At 41.3% G+C, this 15,316-nt stretch overlaps 1 protein-coding gene across 2 annotated transcripts; it reads right to left on the reverse strand.

Moving 5' to 3' along the window:
* Positions 1-498: 498 nt before the first annotated feature.
* On the reverse strand, positions 499-12,441 carry PDP2 (pyruvate dehydrogenase phosphatase catalytic subunit 2). Of its 2 annotated transcripts, none has more exons than XM_067540094.1 (2): positions 11,976-12,441; positions 499-6,057 (listed from the first exon to the last, which is right to left on the reverse strand). In XM_067540094.1, exon 2 carries the CDS (start codon positions 6,002-6,004, stop codon positions 4,397-4,399), a length of 1,608 nt encoding a protein of 535 aa, XP_067396195.1. In that variant the 5' UTR covers positions 6,005-6,057; positions 11,976-12,441; the 3' UTR covers positions 499-4,396. The 2 variants fall into 2 exon arrangements, with proteins under 2 accessions (XP_067396195.1, XP_067396194.1); XM_067540093.1 differs by lacking the exon at positions 11,976-12,441 and adding an exon at positions 8,281-8,662.
* Positions 12,442-15,316: the final 2,875 nt, after the last annotated feature.

Genomic DNA, 15,316 nt, shown 5'->3' on the forward strand with positions numbered 1-15,316 from the left:
TAAGTGAAGTACAATGAAATATACACAGGAAGGCTGATTGATTCTAACCTTCATATTCATCAACCCTGAAGACTGGCTGATGACATCAGCAGAAGTAGTATTCTGATCTTGGCCGCACTCTAGAGTCTAGTACACGAAGGGTATGTGTACACTTAAAACACTATAGCAGCAGCACTTCAGTGTAGACACTACCTATGCTGATGGGAGCGGTTCTTTCTTCAGTGTAGGTAATCCACCAGGTTGACGGAAAAGTTCGCCCGTCGAACCAGCACTTTCTATACAGTCTACACCAGGGGTTAGTTTGACATAGCTACGTCTCTAATGGTTGTGGCTTTTTCACACTCTGAGAGACAAAGCTATACCAATGTAAGTTTTCAGTGTACACGAGTCCTAACCTAGCTCTCCACATCCACTCTGACCCCCCAATACAAATAAGATTTGGCTGTTAGGGTGGCATTTTGAAATTAATTTTTACACAAGTGCACAATGCATGTTTTTATTTACAAAATATTAATTCACTTTAATATTTAGAATTAAGTTAGAAAAATCAACAAACCCTATGAAGGTTTGAAAACTTAAATACAAATTAGTCACTCTAAGTATAGAGGGAAAAGCATTCTTAAAGCAAACAATGCACAAATACATATATATTTACATAATGTAAAGAAGTTTAAAAAAAAATGCCAGAAAATTATAGTTCATATCCAAGATAAAATCAGGTTTACGTAAAAACATTTTCTCAGAAGGCATGAGTACGTACACCAGTGTTTCAACTAAGACTGTTTTATTTAGATTGAAGAGGCACATTAGAGGGGTATGTGAAAAAACAAGTTCCACAGGCAGTGTAGATTTAGTATTACATTTTAACTAGATATAGCTTCCCACTATAAAAAGATATTGTTAAAGTGAAAATGTTTAATCTCTAGACAAAGTTGACCCAAACTGAGCCAACTGAAGTGTCAGTAAAGTTACAGTAGATGCTTAGAATACAGCAAGGTTTACATATTAAACTCAGCTATCAAGTCATCCTGTAAGTGAGATATGATCAACATATTAACTTCATTAGTTTAGCACTGAAACATGTTACAACTCCAAAGCACGCATACCTTGCATATTAATGCCTAATAGACATGTTTTTGCAGTTACAAAGATAAAGGTATGACCACGCTCTCACTGAAGTTGATGAAGTTTTCCGATCAACTTAATCACCAACAGGAATAGGCCACTACAGTTGGTTTGCAATAAAATGCAAGAGACTGTGCAGCTAAACACCATTATTTGCCAGTGAACTGAACACTCAGCACTTGCTTTAATGTTACCATTTTCCAAGGAACAATAATTACAGTGTTTCAAGTTAAATCAGGCACAAACTGGCATGAAATTAGAGCTAGTACCATTTCTATTGTCAGATGTGACTGCAATCCCCAAAATAATAATCACCAATTTGCAAAAGACAGTTATATTTGCATATGTAGCAGTAACACTTTAGACCATTTAGGACACTCATTGCACACACAGCTCAATTTTTGCACAACAAAACCCTGGACTACTTGAATCATATACAATATTCACAAAATTAAAAACGAAGTCATTTTAACTATACCTTAGGCACTTAAAGTACAGTATTGCAGATCTAACAGAAAAAGGCTTGCATCTACCTCTAAGCGTTTTATTGATCATATTGATTGAAACAATCATATATAAAGTTTTGATTTTATCTACTCTACCACAGTCTAGCACCTTTGTTCTCTTAGCCACATCAGTAATGAAATATACTCTTATCTAACAAGAGGCAATCTAGATATACATTCCTTTACAGCACTATTTTTATGGTTAGAGTCTGACTGATGTACACAATGAAAACATACAGCTGCTCATGCATAGACACTTACAAAAAAGCAAGTGTAGGCACATAAGAAAAAAACATCCCACTTAAACCATTCAGAGATATTAAGGTTAAATGCGAGCTAGAGGTTTGGGGAGGGCTCTCAGAAAACTTGTTCTGAGGCTAGTCCCCTCCTTAGCTTTGCTCACAGCCTACTCTTTCTCCTCCACATCCTCTCTCCTCTTCTTCCAAATGAGACACATCAATGAGCCTAGTGCCACCTCAGCCAGCAGGGGTGGATTAAGACTAAATAGGACTATGAGACACCAAAACTTCAACACCCCCTGCAACATTTCCCCCATCCCCCCCTCACACAAACTATTCCTTCAGCCTCCATCACCAATCCAAGACTCTAATCTTCTTCCTTCAGCCACCTTGTCTGCTGTATACATCAAGCACTGAAATGCCATATTTGATCAGCAGTGTGAAAAAATGCCAACTGCTTCAAAGTTAAATTGCCTTTTGTGCTTCAATATGTGCTAAACAAAGTACTTTAAGGTATGTTGCTTTTATGGTGCAAGGACCCTGATTCAGGGAAGCATCCCTTATTATGCAAAGCAGTTGAGCTTGGGTTTAAAGATAGACACATACTTAAGTGCTTTCAGGTATTGGGACCGATAAGACAGTGATATCTGAGGAAAAGGAACATTTTAGATAATATGGAGAGAAAGCTGTGATGGTTGCAACCGGGGTGCAATAATTGTTAGTGTAAAATCAAAATACATACATTTGATTGTCTCAAGTCTGCCTATGATTAATCATCCACATCAGCATTTTTAAACAGTTTGTACAGCTTCCTAGGTAGCTTTAAAGTAGAATCTTATTTAAATGCTCTGCAAATCATTAATAAATGGTATATACTGATTAATAAATTAATTATTTTTTGAAAAAGCCACATGACACAAATGCTACTAATTTAGGTCCAAGACTTTATCTACTTTAAAGTTACTAGGAGGGGAAATATCCTCTGAACTGTAGATATCTTTAACACCTAACATTGCAAGAAAATTAAGAAAAAAGTCACCCTTTAAAAAAAAAAAAAATGGAGCAGAGGGGGAAAAATACAAAAAAAAGAGCTCCATATATTATTAGCTGTGCAGTACACACACAGCTACTTTCCCAGTAGAAACAGCAGTAAAACTGAGGCCTCATTCTCACAAACAACATTTACCAATGCATAACAGGAAAAGTCATAATACAGTGTATGCCAGATTTTAAGAAAGTAAAGTTAATTTCCAAGCTTTAAATATGGCATTCTAGAAGGTGGAATACAGAAAAAGCTATACAATGCTGATTCTTTCAGTGCAACTGAAACACAAGTGTTTTAAATGTAAAAAAAAGAAATATTCACTAGGAAAATAAGGAGCTGAATAGTAATCAAAAGCATTTAAACAGCATTGTACCCATGGCCCTAAGGAGGGCAAGTGGAAGAAACAACAGTTAAGTTCTCTTTGGTGAAAGGCCTGTATTGTCATCAATTCTAATTTTTAAAAGGAAAAGTAAACGCAATATCTTTTTGAACTGCTACATTTAAGTTTCAGATGCACTTACATGATTCCAGATGCATAGATGGAACAATACCTAAGTTACAGTTTTCACAGATTGATCTATGAAATATTGTGCAATAAAGCAGCAGTTTCTAACATAAAATGGATTTTTAGTAAACCAGACAATATGAATAAAAAAATACTCCAATCAAGTACTGTTGGTGGGGTAAAAGTACTCATTAAATTAGAAATATATAATATTCCTGAAGACAGGATTGTAAACTAGTTTAAAGTGCACTAGAGCTATGGACTGTCACATGTATATGTTCATACACATGCTGTTTCTACTCATTTTCACACTTCAAAGTCAGCCAGTCTGGAAAAAGTATAGTTTGTTTCCTTATAGAAGACATAAAATATGAGTTGCAAAAAGTAATCTGACAGTCTTAAAAGTCCAAATAGCCTTGTTTTCTGTTTGGTTTAAATTAATTTCCAAACTTACAAGGAAACTCTTTAGTTTAAGGGAGTGGGTTTCAAGTATTTAATACAACCTAGTGTCCATTATAGTAATAGGTTTTGACTACTGTGCTTTGCCTATCTTACATGAGGTCATTGAACAGTGGCTCCTTTTTGCTCTGGGTTCTGTTACAAGTGCTACCCATCACTGACAAGTTATACTAGTCTAGATCAATTTGTCTGCTTTTTGTTCACTTTAGGAATTTTTCCATGGGCTTCAATAGGCCCAGGATCAAGCTCACTGTCTTTCGTTCCTGATTTCACTTACATTCTGCTGAGCTGCTGCAGTACACTTTACTTCAGTCAGCACAAAACTGGGAGCCCAGAAAAATGTTACAAACCAGTTGTTTTAGAAAATTTCCAAAAGAGCTCATGGCTCCTCACTATTAAAGAACAGGAGACTTGCAGACAATAGCATTTGTAATGGCTTGACTATTAGTAGAAATAAACATTAACGGCCCCCAGCATCATAGCTGGCAATCATATGGTACAATATTAATGCAAGTCCCTATTCATTTTCTTTGTAATAGCTGTCAATTGTATCAGAATTAAAAAATACCACAGTAACAGTAATGTCATCTCTATACATCCTTGCTAGATCTTCAGGTAAAGTCAACATTGCAGCAAGTTTCTCATGGGCTATCTTTCCATATTCATTATCTCCAACTGCATGCCTTATGAGGTGAGTGGCTATATTCTGGTCATATGAGACAATACCCCTGGCTTTTCTCTGAAGCAGCAGACTTTGCATGTAACCCAAGCTGGCTGGTTTCTCAAAAGTCACTCTTGGTTTCTGCACATTAGCTTGTGCTAGGTGTTCTGCAACAAGTTTTACAACCTCTTCATTGTTCAGCATATCCCACAGTCCATCTGAAGCAATGACTAGAAATTTATCCTGACGCCTTAGTTTATGGTAGGAGACTTCAGGCTCTGCAGTTAAATAAGGAGGTGTATAATAATTGGGAGGAGCATACTGATAAATATTTAAAGACTCAACATCACAACCGTTCTCCAGAACATTGCGTTGCAGTTCTTTACTCCATTTGAATCTGACATCTCCAAAAGCTCTAGAGGGCATGAGAATCCCCAACAGCCTGTTGCTCATGATTACAGTTTCCTCCTCAGATTTAGGATGTTCTCCCTTTAACCTTCTGATTTCTGCTTCATTGAAACAACTGTGGTCTCGAGTAAGAGGGAGCGTAGACCATGTTCCATCTTCCTCTTGAACCCCTAGAATTGCCCTGCAGTCTCCAGCATTTGCAATGTATAAGTGAACACTGTCAATGTGAGCCACGCAGGCTGTTGCACCAGAAAAAGCCACTTGAAGGGCATTGTTTCTCATCACTTCATTTTCTAAGGGAGCCTGAGCTTCCAGTGATATATCCGAATCTAACCTTTTGAATGCATATATCAAGGCTTCTTCTACACTGAATCCCAGTTCCATGTCTAGGTTCAATAGTTCCTGCCAATAAACTCTGAGGTGATCCAAGTACAGTGAGGTTACTTCTTGGTACATGTCGTTTGGATGCTTGTACCACTGCAGAATTGGCAAAACTGGTTTCATGCATTCCATGGCAAACTCAATCTCTTCCAGTGTTTGTTGAGACATCAGGGAGACAGCTATATAATAAAACAACCTCTGATTTACTGACTGAGCACATGCATAACCAGCATGACCATCAAAAACCCCAAACATCATCCCTTTGGTCTGCAAGCATGTGGCTGCACTTCTACGATCTTCATTAGGTGTGTTCGCAGCTAGCTGGTTACTCTCAAATTTCAGCACAGAATTTGTGCTTTTACCATCACATTCATGAATTTTATGAGACAATTCACCTGCTCTTAGTATATAATTTATTTGCGATGGTGTCAACTGAAGATTGAAGTCCTCTTCTTCAGTTGAATTATGTCTGAATGCTTTTTTTAAGGTGAAGATATTGTCTATGCTGCAGTTCAGCACAATACGGGAAAGAAGCCCTTTGTCAAACCCACACTTCCATTTCATCTTGTTTCTGTTTGTGATACATCTTGAGTACAAACGTCCTTTTCCTTGCAAAACAATTATACTGTTTCTTGCAGAACTTAAAATCCAGGAGGATACAATATTGGACATCATAAGATGAACTCTTCGTAGAGTGATTCCTTCAGCAATGGAAAATTTTTCAAGACCTAAAAGTTAAAAATAAGGTAGATGTAAAAAATTAGATGCCACATACAAAATGTTTCACATGTAGACCCTAGAGCTTTAAAAAAAAAAAGTTTAATTTTTAATGTGCTATTGAAGGACAAGAGTGTTATACAAGGACTGGATCATCCATCGTTTACTTGTAAATTCACTGAATATAAGAACCTAAGTGTGAGTGTCTATTTATAATTATCTCACTGGAACAGCTATGGTAAATTTACCACACCGCAAAACAGTCAAAACTATTATTCTCATTCATCACAGCAAGGATAAAAAAAGAAACCGTAAGAGTGGTGAGAAATGCAAGCTTCAATAGCTCACAGATGAAAATAAGCAGATCTAATTTTAAGCCCATGCTTAAGTCCTTTCAGGTACTGGGATCCATAAATCAAGACAGTGATATCTGAGTGAAAGGAACAATATTTAGATAATTGTTTGATTGCAATATGTTAACTATCCCATCCAAGGCCTAAAAATAATTCTCTCTCCCTGTTCACCAGTGCCAACCCTATAAGAAAAACCAATCATTAGAATGATGGCCATGCTAATTATTCATTAGGTGTTTAGTTAGTCCTAGACACCCAATTATCACATAGTAAATGCCCAGAGGAAGCAAGACCTGATAAATTGCATTCGAAGGTGCCAGCAACTACTGTTTGTAGCTTGTGTATCTCCTGTGGAATGCTGCCGAAATTTGCCAGCAGCACAGACCAAGCCAGAGAGACTCAGGATAATCCTCCTAGTATATCTTTTGTTGAATGGCAGAAAATTCTAATCATCAAGAACAAAAGATGGGAAAACAGCAAAACCATTTTCTACACTGGTGATATTTACTTAGATTCCCACAAGTCAACAATGGTTCAGCTGAACTAGAGCTAGTACCAGGGGGAGCATTAGTTCATTCAAGGCTTCCATGACCCAACACACTTCAAAACAGTGGCTCCACTGGGTCTTTCTGTAAGCAGGTTTAACTAAAAATAGTAGTTTAAAAAAAAAAAGCAACAAAAAACAGGTCCAGGCTAAGGTTCCCACTTGTGCTAAATACCAGTTCAGCTGCACCAAGAGCTGAGAATTTTTTTTGAGGGGGGGGGCCCCCCGCAGAGGAAACATTTCACACATGCAGTTCCACCTCCTGCACTTCAACCAAAAGATTTAGACTTTGGGCTAGTCTATACTTCACCTTACAGCGGCACAGGTGTATTGGTACAGCTGGGTCACTGTAAGAGCACTTTGATGGCAGAGAGCTCTCTCGTCGACACAATAAAACCACCTAAATGAGTGGTGGTAGCTATGTTGGCAGGAGAGCATCTCCCGATGACATAGTGCTGTTCGCGCAAGTGCTTCTGCTGGCAAAACTTGTTGCTCAGGAAAGTGTGTTTTTTCACACCCCTGAACGACAAAGTTTGCCAGTATAAGGGTTAGTGTAGACAAGGCCAAAGCTGCTAAAGGGCTGAGATACATTTCCAGCACTGTGACCCTGTATGCCGTAGTGCCCTTCCTCGCCACACCAACACACTTTTTCAATTCCTTGTGTGTCTATCCTGTTAGCTACATTGGCCTAATTAATTTACTCACTTTGTCTGGGGTGGTTCTACGAAAGAGAACACTATTTGAATTCAATAACTTTCCTTTTGCAAAGCTATAGGAGCCATTAGGGCAGGTCTCACCTATTTGATGCTTAATTATGCAAACTCTGTCGAATTAAACATTGAGTAGATCCCTGCAACCGTTTGCGAGTTCAGTTTTTCCACTGATAGTTCCATATCAAGTATATATTCTATAAAAATGTTTTTTTTTACAGTAAGAAGGGCATTATGGTATAGGTGAGATGGAATGTTTATGAAGAATCCCTTCTACTGAATGTCTATTTTGTTATATCAGAGCCTACTGTACTACTCAACCAATCCATATTGTATTTTATGGCCAAATTTTGCCTAGGGTTCACATGTGTTCATGACAGGAGATGGGAGTGCCTGAACAGTTATAGTGGCACTGTTAACCTGAAAACACCCTGGTTCAAAAGAGAACAGCAAAGTCCTGAAGTTTGCATAGCTATGTCTTGTCTTCCACAGGTGAAACCATCCTGAAATGGAAGGCTTTGCTCAGATGCTGTTCAGAACATGGTTCTGTTCTTCATAATACAGAGATATTGTTGGAGCAACGCTCCCCGGATTTGAGGTTCTTAACAATGTTCTTCAGTACCTCACCTTCAGCCCCTTTATCTTCTTCTGGCACTGCCATCCAGTCCATATAATCCTGTGTTCAGACAGCAGCTGCTGAGATATAAAATCTTACAATTCAACATCCCTCTTTGAAGAGTTAAAGTAGTGCTTTTTCCTTGCTTAGGCCTAAAGCTGCACACTGGTATCTGGGCTTATTACTGGGCACTCTTCTGCTATATCCAACATCGGAGCTGGGTGAAGCTGGAGAAACTGTATGTAGACAAGCCATGTGGGACAGAGGATGTTGAGCAGAGGCACATGAAGCATCCAGTCAGGGGTCAGAGCACAGGTAGATGGCAAGATAAGTATGCAGGAATTGGTTCCCAGAGGGCTTGTGGGAAGGAAATGGAAGACCATCAGATCTTAATTTTTGTGACTGGCCGTGACTGCGCATTTTCAATGCAGCTACCTTGGGTTAGCAATATGCAGGATAACCGAATTCTGGGTGTGCCTTATACCTCAGGACATGATGGTTGCCTGAGCACTTGGATGTCTGAAAAACTCATGGTTGAACCCAAGTCTGTAGTGAAGACAAAGCCTAAATTGCAGTGTAAACCCTGCTTTACATCAATGCATGTATCAATACTAGAGATTTGTACTAGTGTAATTATGTTGATGTAGATACACTGGTGCACTTTTTTTAATGTGAACAGGAACTAACATTCATGCATATGCTGATTCCTGCTTCCCCAACAGCTTGTGTTTCTCAGTGGTAATCTATGTCCTGTGTCATCTGCCACATCGCTGTTGCCATCACTCTCCCTTCTTCAAGGGACAAAGTGTGCACTTTGGCTCTGCTTGGGGCACTGTATAGTTGCAGAGGGAGGGAAAGCCAGATGCATCGGAAAGCTCCATTTTTCAGGACTCTAGCAAAGACCTCAGATAGGAGCCTAAATGTTTAGCTATGACTGTTAGTATGAACACCTCTTTGTGCATTTATTTAAAGATCTAGCAAGACATTTGCCTAAACTTACAGCTTACAAATGGAGGGAAGAAGACCATTCTGTTCTGCAACAACTTTGAGGTTTCACATTTGTTTTCATTCCACACTGAAGTAAAAACAAAACTTTTCAAATATTTTTTTGTGAAAAGGATGCGTCAAAGTGTCTGTTTTCTAATAAAAAAGTCAGGTTTTTTTACTCATCTCTCCTTCTCTGGGGTTGTCCAGAACTCCCTGTGGACTGCAGAAATCTTCCTGGCAAGAACTTAATTGAAAGGTGTGTGTCTGCACAAAACATGACAATGCAGCATATTTTGACAAAAAAAATTGTCTAAAGTGTACCAAACAGATCTAATACCACTACTCCTTACAGTAAGAGGAATTGCCTATTGCCATGAAGTGATATGAGCCTGTGAATACTCTTATATTTCTGCATTCTTCAAGGATGGTTGCTAGAACATTTGTGAAATACACATCTGCACGACTCCTCTTAACGGCATGTGGTGCTATCAGACCTCACCCTGCAGCTTGCTACACAGAACTTGTCTTGTGCACCTTAGTGATTCTAAACACTCACTCTGAAAAGTAAATCTGCAGTCTGGATCTATGCTGTTTGGCTACACTGCATCTTTTTCACACTTTTTACTTGCTTTTAATTTAGTATGTAGTTTTAGTTGTTCAAAGGGAGACCCAGTTTAATTTAGGCCCAAATTCAATTAAAATGTTTCCTTTTTTATTTTTTTTAAATGCCTTTTGAATGTTTTGACTGGATTTAAGTATTCCCCTGCTGAGTTTGCACATTTACTAGCACCTGAGCTAGAAAGGGAAACTCTAGAAACTGACTAAGCTATTTTTAGGAGTGATTCTAACCCCTGAGTTTCCTTTAGGAGTTTTTCCCATTCCTATTTTGAACTTAAATACGTTCTTTAACTCCCCCTGCAAAATCTGCATTTCTCTACCCACTCCAAAAGCTAAAAGTGCCCATAACTGAACAGGAAGGTGTAGGAGAGAACATGGGCTCAAACAAACAGCACTGCACACTTCACCACAAAAGAAACACTTTTTTTTTTTTTTTTTTTTTTAAAGTTTTAAAAACCATCATCAATTCCCAGAAAGGCACATTTAAGACCTAATTCTTCAAAATGACTTGAGCCAGGACTCCACAGTGCAGCATCAATCTGCCTGCATGGTTCAGACCGCAGAACAAGACCTTGTTGGGCTATGTCTACCCTGAAGTTTAAGAAGTTTTCCCACTCTTGCTTTAGCACTGGTGCACCTCCATGAGTGGGAAGGCTAGTACAGTTCAGCTGCTGGCATTTTTTTTTTTTTTGTAGAAGCAGCTTACACTAGCATTCCCAACATTGCAATGGAGCTGCAACAAGCGCTACAGCTCCATTTGGATATTTTCACAGACATTTCAGTATACAAAAGATTTATAGGAAAGAAGGATTGTTTGAGCTACCACCTAACCACCCCTTTCATATTTTCAAAAATGTGCACTTCCAGTTTATTCAAAAAGCCTTTAACAACATCCAAGCAGAGGATGATTTTTTATCTTGAACTCACAGGGTGAAGAGCCAATTAACCCCAAAACTAAAATATTTCAAACAACACACCAGGGTCCTCTTTTTGGATTTAATAATTACGTTTCCCCCTATACTTAGATTTTCATATCACACCCATGCCCAGGTATCTGGGCAAAGCAAATCTGAAAAAACCTTTGAAAAACAACCAATTAATATGGTTTTCTTGTCTCATAAGAACTCTTATGGCAGGCACCTTCCAAGAAGTCAAAGAAGGTGAGCAAGTGCCAAGAGACCCCATTTTTAAATAAAAAATGGATGGGGAGATTCTCTCAGCTGTAGCTTCTGCATGTATTGCCCACAGCTATTCCCAGTTCGGGCTGAGTCTCTCTCATTTCAGGAGGCAGAGGGGACTGGGGGGACGATCCCCAGACTCACAGCGCCGTGCCCGTGGGGAGCTCACGGTACCGGTACCGGCACCAGCCCAGCACTCTCCTGAGCTGCTTCACCAGCCACACCCAAGCTCGCAGTGGCGACTCGGCACCGACATTCGTGGCCAGAGGCCAAGCTCACACAGCACCCGCTTTCCCGTCTCCTCCCGCACCCGAGCCAGCCAGTGACCACGGCCTGGGGGCACGGCCCAGGCCCGGCCCCAACGGAAAAGGATAACGGCCGTTGGGCGGGCTCTGCGCGCGCGCGCGGTCAGCTCGGGACCAGCCCAAGCCGCCGGGCACGTGTTCGAACACGCCATCATTGTTCGGGGCGCGCCTTGCTCTTTGCTCGAGCCCGGCTGGCAGCCCATCCTCCTCAGTCACCTCACCTCACCTCACCTCAGCCGGGCGCTACCGGCCCAGCGCAGGCACGGCCGCGTCCCCCCGTTCTTGCGACTGCCTGCGAGTCTAAGAGGGGAACGTGGCCTCCCCCTCCGCGGAGCGCGACTGGCTCGCTGCATTAGCGCCTGGGGCAGAGCTCAGCGGCGCCCCACGCTGAGAGGAGCACAGGCATAGGCAGCTCCGCTGCCTGCTACGGCCCTTCAGATCACCGGGGAGCCAGCGCCCTCCGACCCGGCGAGAGCCTGCTCCCACCACCACCCCACGCGGGAGCTTCCGTCCAGTCCCGGGCCGGCCCAGGAGGCGGCGCACAACTCACGTCCGACCCGGCCGGTCCCTGAGCTCGAGCCCCCGCCCAGTGATGCGCTTCGGGGCTGGCGCCCTTACCTGGCTGCGGGGCGGCCGCGCTCAGCCCGCCGCGTCGCTGCCGAAAGCGGTGACCGCGCCAGCCCAGAGAGTCCGCGCCGCGAGCGACTCCCCGCTGTAGCGGTGCCGGTTCCGGGGCGTTCGGCGTCTCCAGCACAGAGGGGCCTGACGCGCACACACGGCGGCCAACCAGCTGCTCCCTTTGGGGAGCCTCCCACGCCCCGCCTGCCCGCCTCGGGCAGGCACCAGGCAGCTTCGCGGGGGCCGCTTTCTCTGAGGGGAGCGAGCTGGGCTCGGCGACCTGGGCCGGGCCGGGCCGTAGAGGAGGACTGAAGGGGCCTCCGTCCTGAAGCTAGAGGCTGGCGGCTTCGAGTGGTGCCTAGAGCCCAGAGTTCTGAGCCCAGCCAGCTCCCGCCATCGTCTCCTCTACGGCCGGCGTGGGGCAAATCTTCACCCTTCATTTTTAACTAATTATCAACTGGTTAGCTATGCCTATTTGGAATCTGATTTATGGATAGCTTTGCAGAATCAGAGACATTAGAAATGAAAAACAATCTATTTTGATTGTAAACTCTTTGTGGCAGGGGCCATCCTACTAGTCTGTGTTTGTATAGTGCAGCTGAGTCATGCTCTGTAACTCAGGCTCCGGGGCACTACCCCCATAATAAAAATACTAAAAAACAGGCCATTCCCAGCAAACTTGTCAAGGAGGCTTTCCTCCAGTACATTTTCTTTAGTTTTATTCAACCTCATATTAAACATTTCAAGTGGTAGTGATTTTAGTTTCATAAATAATCTTCCCCAATAGTTTACATAATTTCAAGTACCTAGATGTATGTGCTTTTCTGAGATGGTAGTTTGTTCATCTGTTTAATTTTAAGTAATTGGCTGTCTTATTATATTACAAGTACCCAGCAACAAAAGGTATCTAATGAGCTCCCATAGGATAAGAGCTCTGCCAATCCCTTTAAAACAAACAAACAACAAAAAATCCACTTTTCCCACCTCACTGATGATACTTGATGGTTTTTCTTTTAGTGTCTTTATTTAATAGTTAAATTCTCCTAATACTGACTCATAATTACATCAATGGGACATGGGGGCACTCAGCACTTGTTTTGACAAAAAAAAAAAAAAAAAAAAAAAAACCCAACCTCCACCCCCACCCCACAACCAAACCCAAAGGGTCTCAAATTTTTGAATACCCAGAACTGCCCCAACCAAAAGACAGGCTATTGAAAATGTCATGCATTTAAGGCCTGATCTGATATTAAAATCCATGAGAATCTGTCATTGATTTTAATAGGTTTTGAGCAGGCCCTGAAAGCACAGGCATGGGTTGTTGTTGGTGTGCAGCTTTATCACCTCTGCAAGAGCTGTGACACTAGAGGAAAACTTTGCTAGCTGCTATACCCCTTAAAATAAGTGCAGCACATGCTCATCTCCATAGCCAGCTAGCCCTGCTGACTGGTGTGTTCGCATGGGTGGAGAAATGTGAGGTCATGACTCTGTAGGCTTGAGGATAATGATTGTGATCAATCTTTGCTGGGGGGCAAGAGGACTATGGGTATGGTGCCATATATGCCGCTCCTACCCACAGCACATCCATGCCAAAGCCAACCACAGCCTTGCCCTTAAACTGAATCCTGTAGGTGCAGTGACCCCACTGGTGCAGAGTTCACTGGAGAATCAGGGTCTAAGATTGTAAACTCAGAAGGCAGGGACCTGTCTTCTTTATTTGTAAAGGGACTGAATAAAATGACTGCCTTACTATATTGCTGTTTATGTTGTTAAGTGCATACCCTTTCATTAGGGCTGAGATAGTTACTTTAGGTTCTTCAGTGTTCTGACTCTAATTTTAATTGTGTAACCTTAACATTGAATTAAAAAACTTCCATTAATGCAATCTCAATATAATACTAAAAGTGACCTTCATTAGTCATAATCTTGGCCAGTTCAAGTTTCGTACCAAAAGATTAAGGTGCCATTATTTTTGAATGACTTGTTGTCTATAACAGTCTGAGAGGGATAGCCAGCTCAACGTTAGTTACCGTTACACCAAGCAGGAGAGAGAAATTCTGACAAAGACAATGATATTTGTTCCACTTCAGCAATTCATAAATCCTGATGCTGCACTCTTTGCACAGGCAAAAAGCAGTAACTATGCAGTCTCTGCAAGTCATATTTCAGAGGCTTGGTCTGAACTGGACATCCTTTTTGCAAAAGGCGTCAAATATACTGGAAGGTGAGCAATCATTCATACTAGAAGTAACCCTAGGAAAGAACTATAGAACAACCTTGATTACTCAGCAGTAACTAGGACATTACATGTATTTTGATAGAGGATGCTGGGTCTAGAAGTCTGCAAAGTTTGCGTTTACCATTTGAGCCCTGCAGACAAAAAGGCTGCAGAGATCCTGCTGATCTTATAAACTTTGCTTAAGGACTTCAGTGTCTAAGGCACTCTGCATACAAAGATACAGTTGCTGAAGTCAAGTCTTGGAGACTATTCAACTTGTTGATAAAATAATTTCAGTTAACTGGAGTTTAGATAATCAAGTTTCCACTGTAATTGGATTCATAACAGTTCTGTTACGCTCACTTTTAAAATTCAATAACTACCTAGCAACAGAGGTGCCAGAAACTTAGGAAGAGACAAAGAGGTCATATACCTTTAGGGAAGAAGTAGTGAGTGTTAGCAAATGAAAGTGATTTTGAGGCAACAGTGACATCTCTGAATAGGGTCTCATTTTTGCAGAGTTAATAGATGCACACAGTTCACCAGGACTTTACCAAATGTAAGTGATTCTAAAGGCAAGAAGCAAGGAGTGAATTTGAGATGGAGCTTCAAGCATGGAATCTATATTTACATATTTGGTTACTAAATAACTTTAGAATGCTCACCCTGAAGGGTTGGAAAATATTTGGATCTGGAACAACTTTTTCAAATAAGTATTTCTGTCTGTATTTGGGGAAAAATAGATTGTCATCACCAGATGATATTCTTTTTCAGTTCCACTAGTATCTTGGGGGGCAGGGTGCGTGTGAAATGTTAAACAGCAGCCTTTGAAGTTGGACATCTTTAATACTAGCAGCTCCAGAACACTTGCATCCAAGAGTTTTAAGAGAGCTGGCTAAGGAGATTGCTCAACCACTAATGTTGATTTTTCAATAAGCCTTGGAGCACTGGGGAAATTCCAGAAGACTGGAAGAAATCTAATGTTGGGCCAATTTTTAAAGAGGGCCAACAGGATGACCCCAGGCAATTCTAGGCCTGTCATCAATCCTGGGCATTGATAATGGAGCAGCTGTTACAGGACTCAATTAAAGGAAGGTAATATACAAGTTTGGTTAATAAAAGA

Source organism: Emydura macquarii, unplaced genomic scaffold, assembly GCF_026122565.2.
Source record: "Emydura macquarii macquarii isolate MOO-44397 ecotype Brisbane River unplaced genomic scaffold, CSIRO-AGI_Emac_v2 contig_561, whole genome shotgun sequence".
Classification (NCBI taxonomy): domain Eukaryota; kingdom Metazoa; phylum Chordata; order Testudines; family Chelidae; genus Emydura; species Emydura macquarii.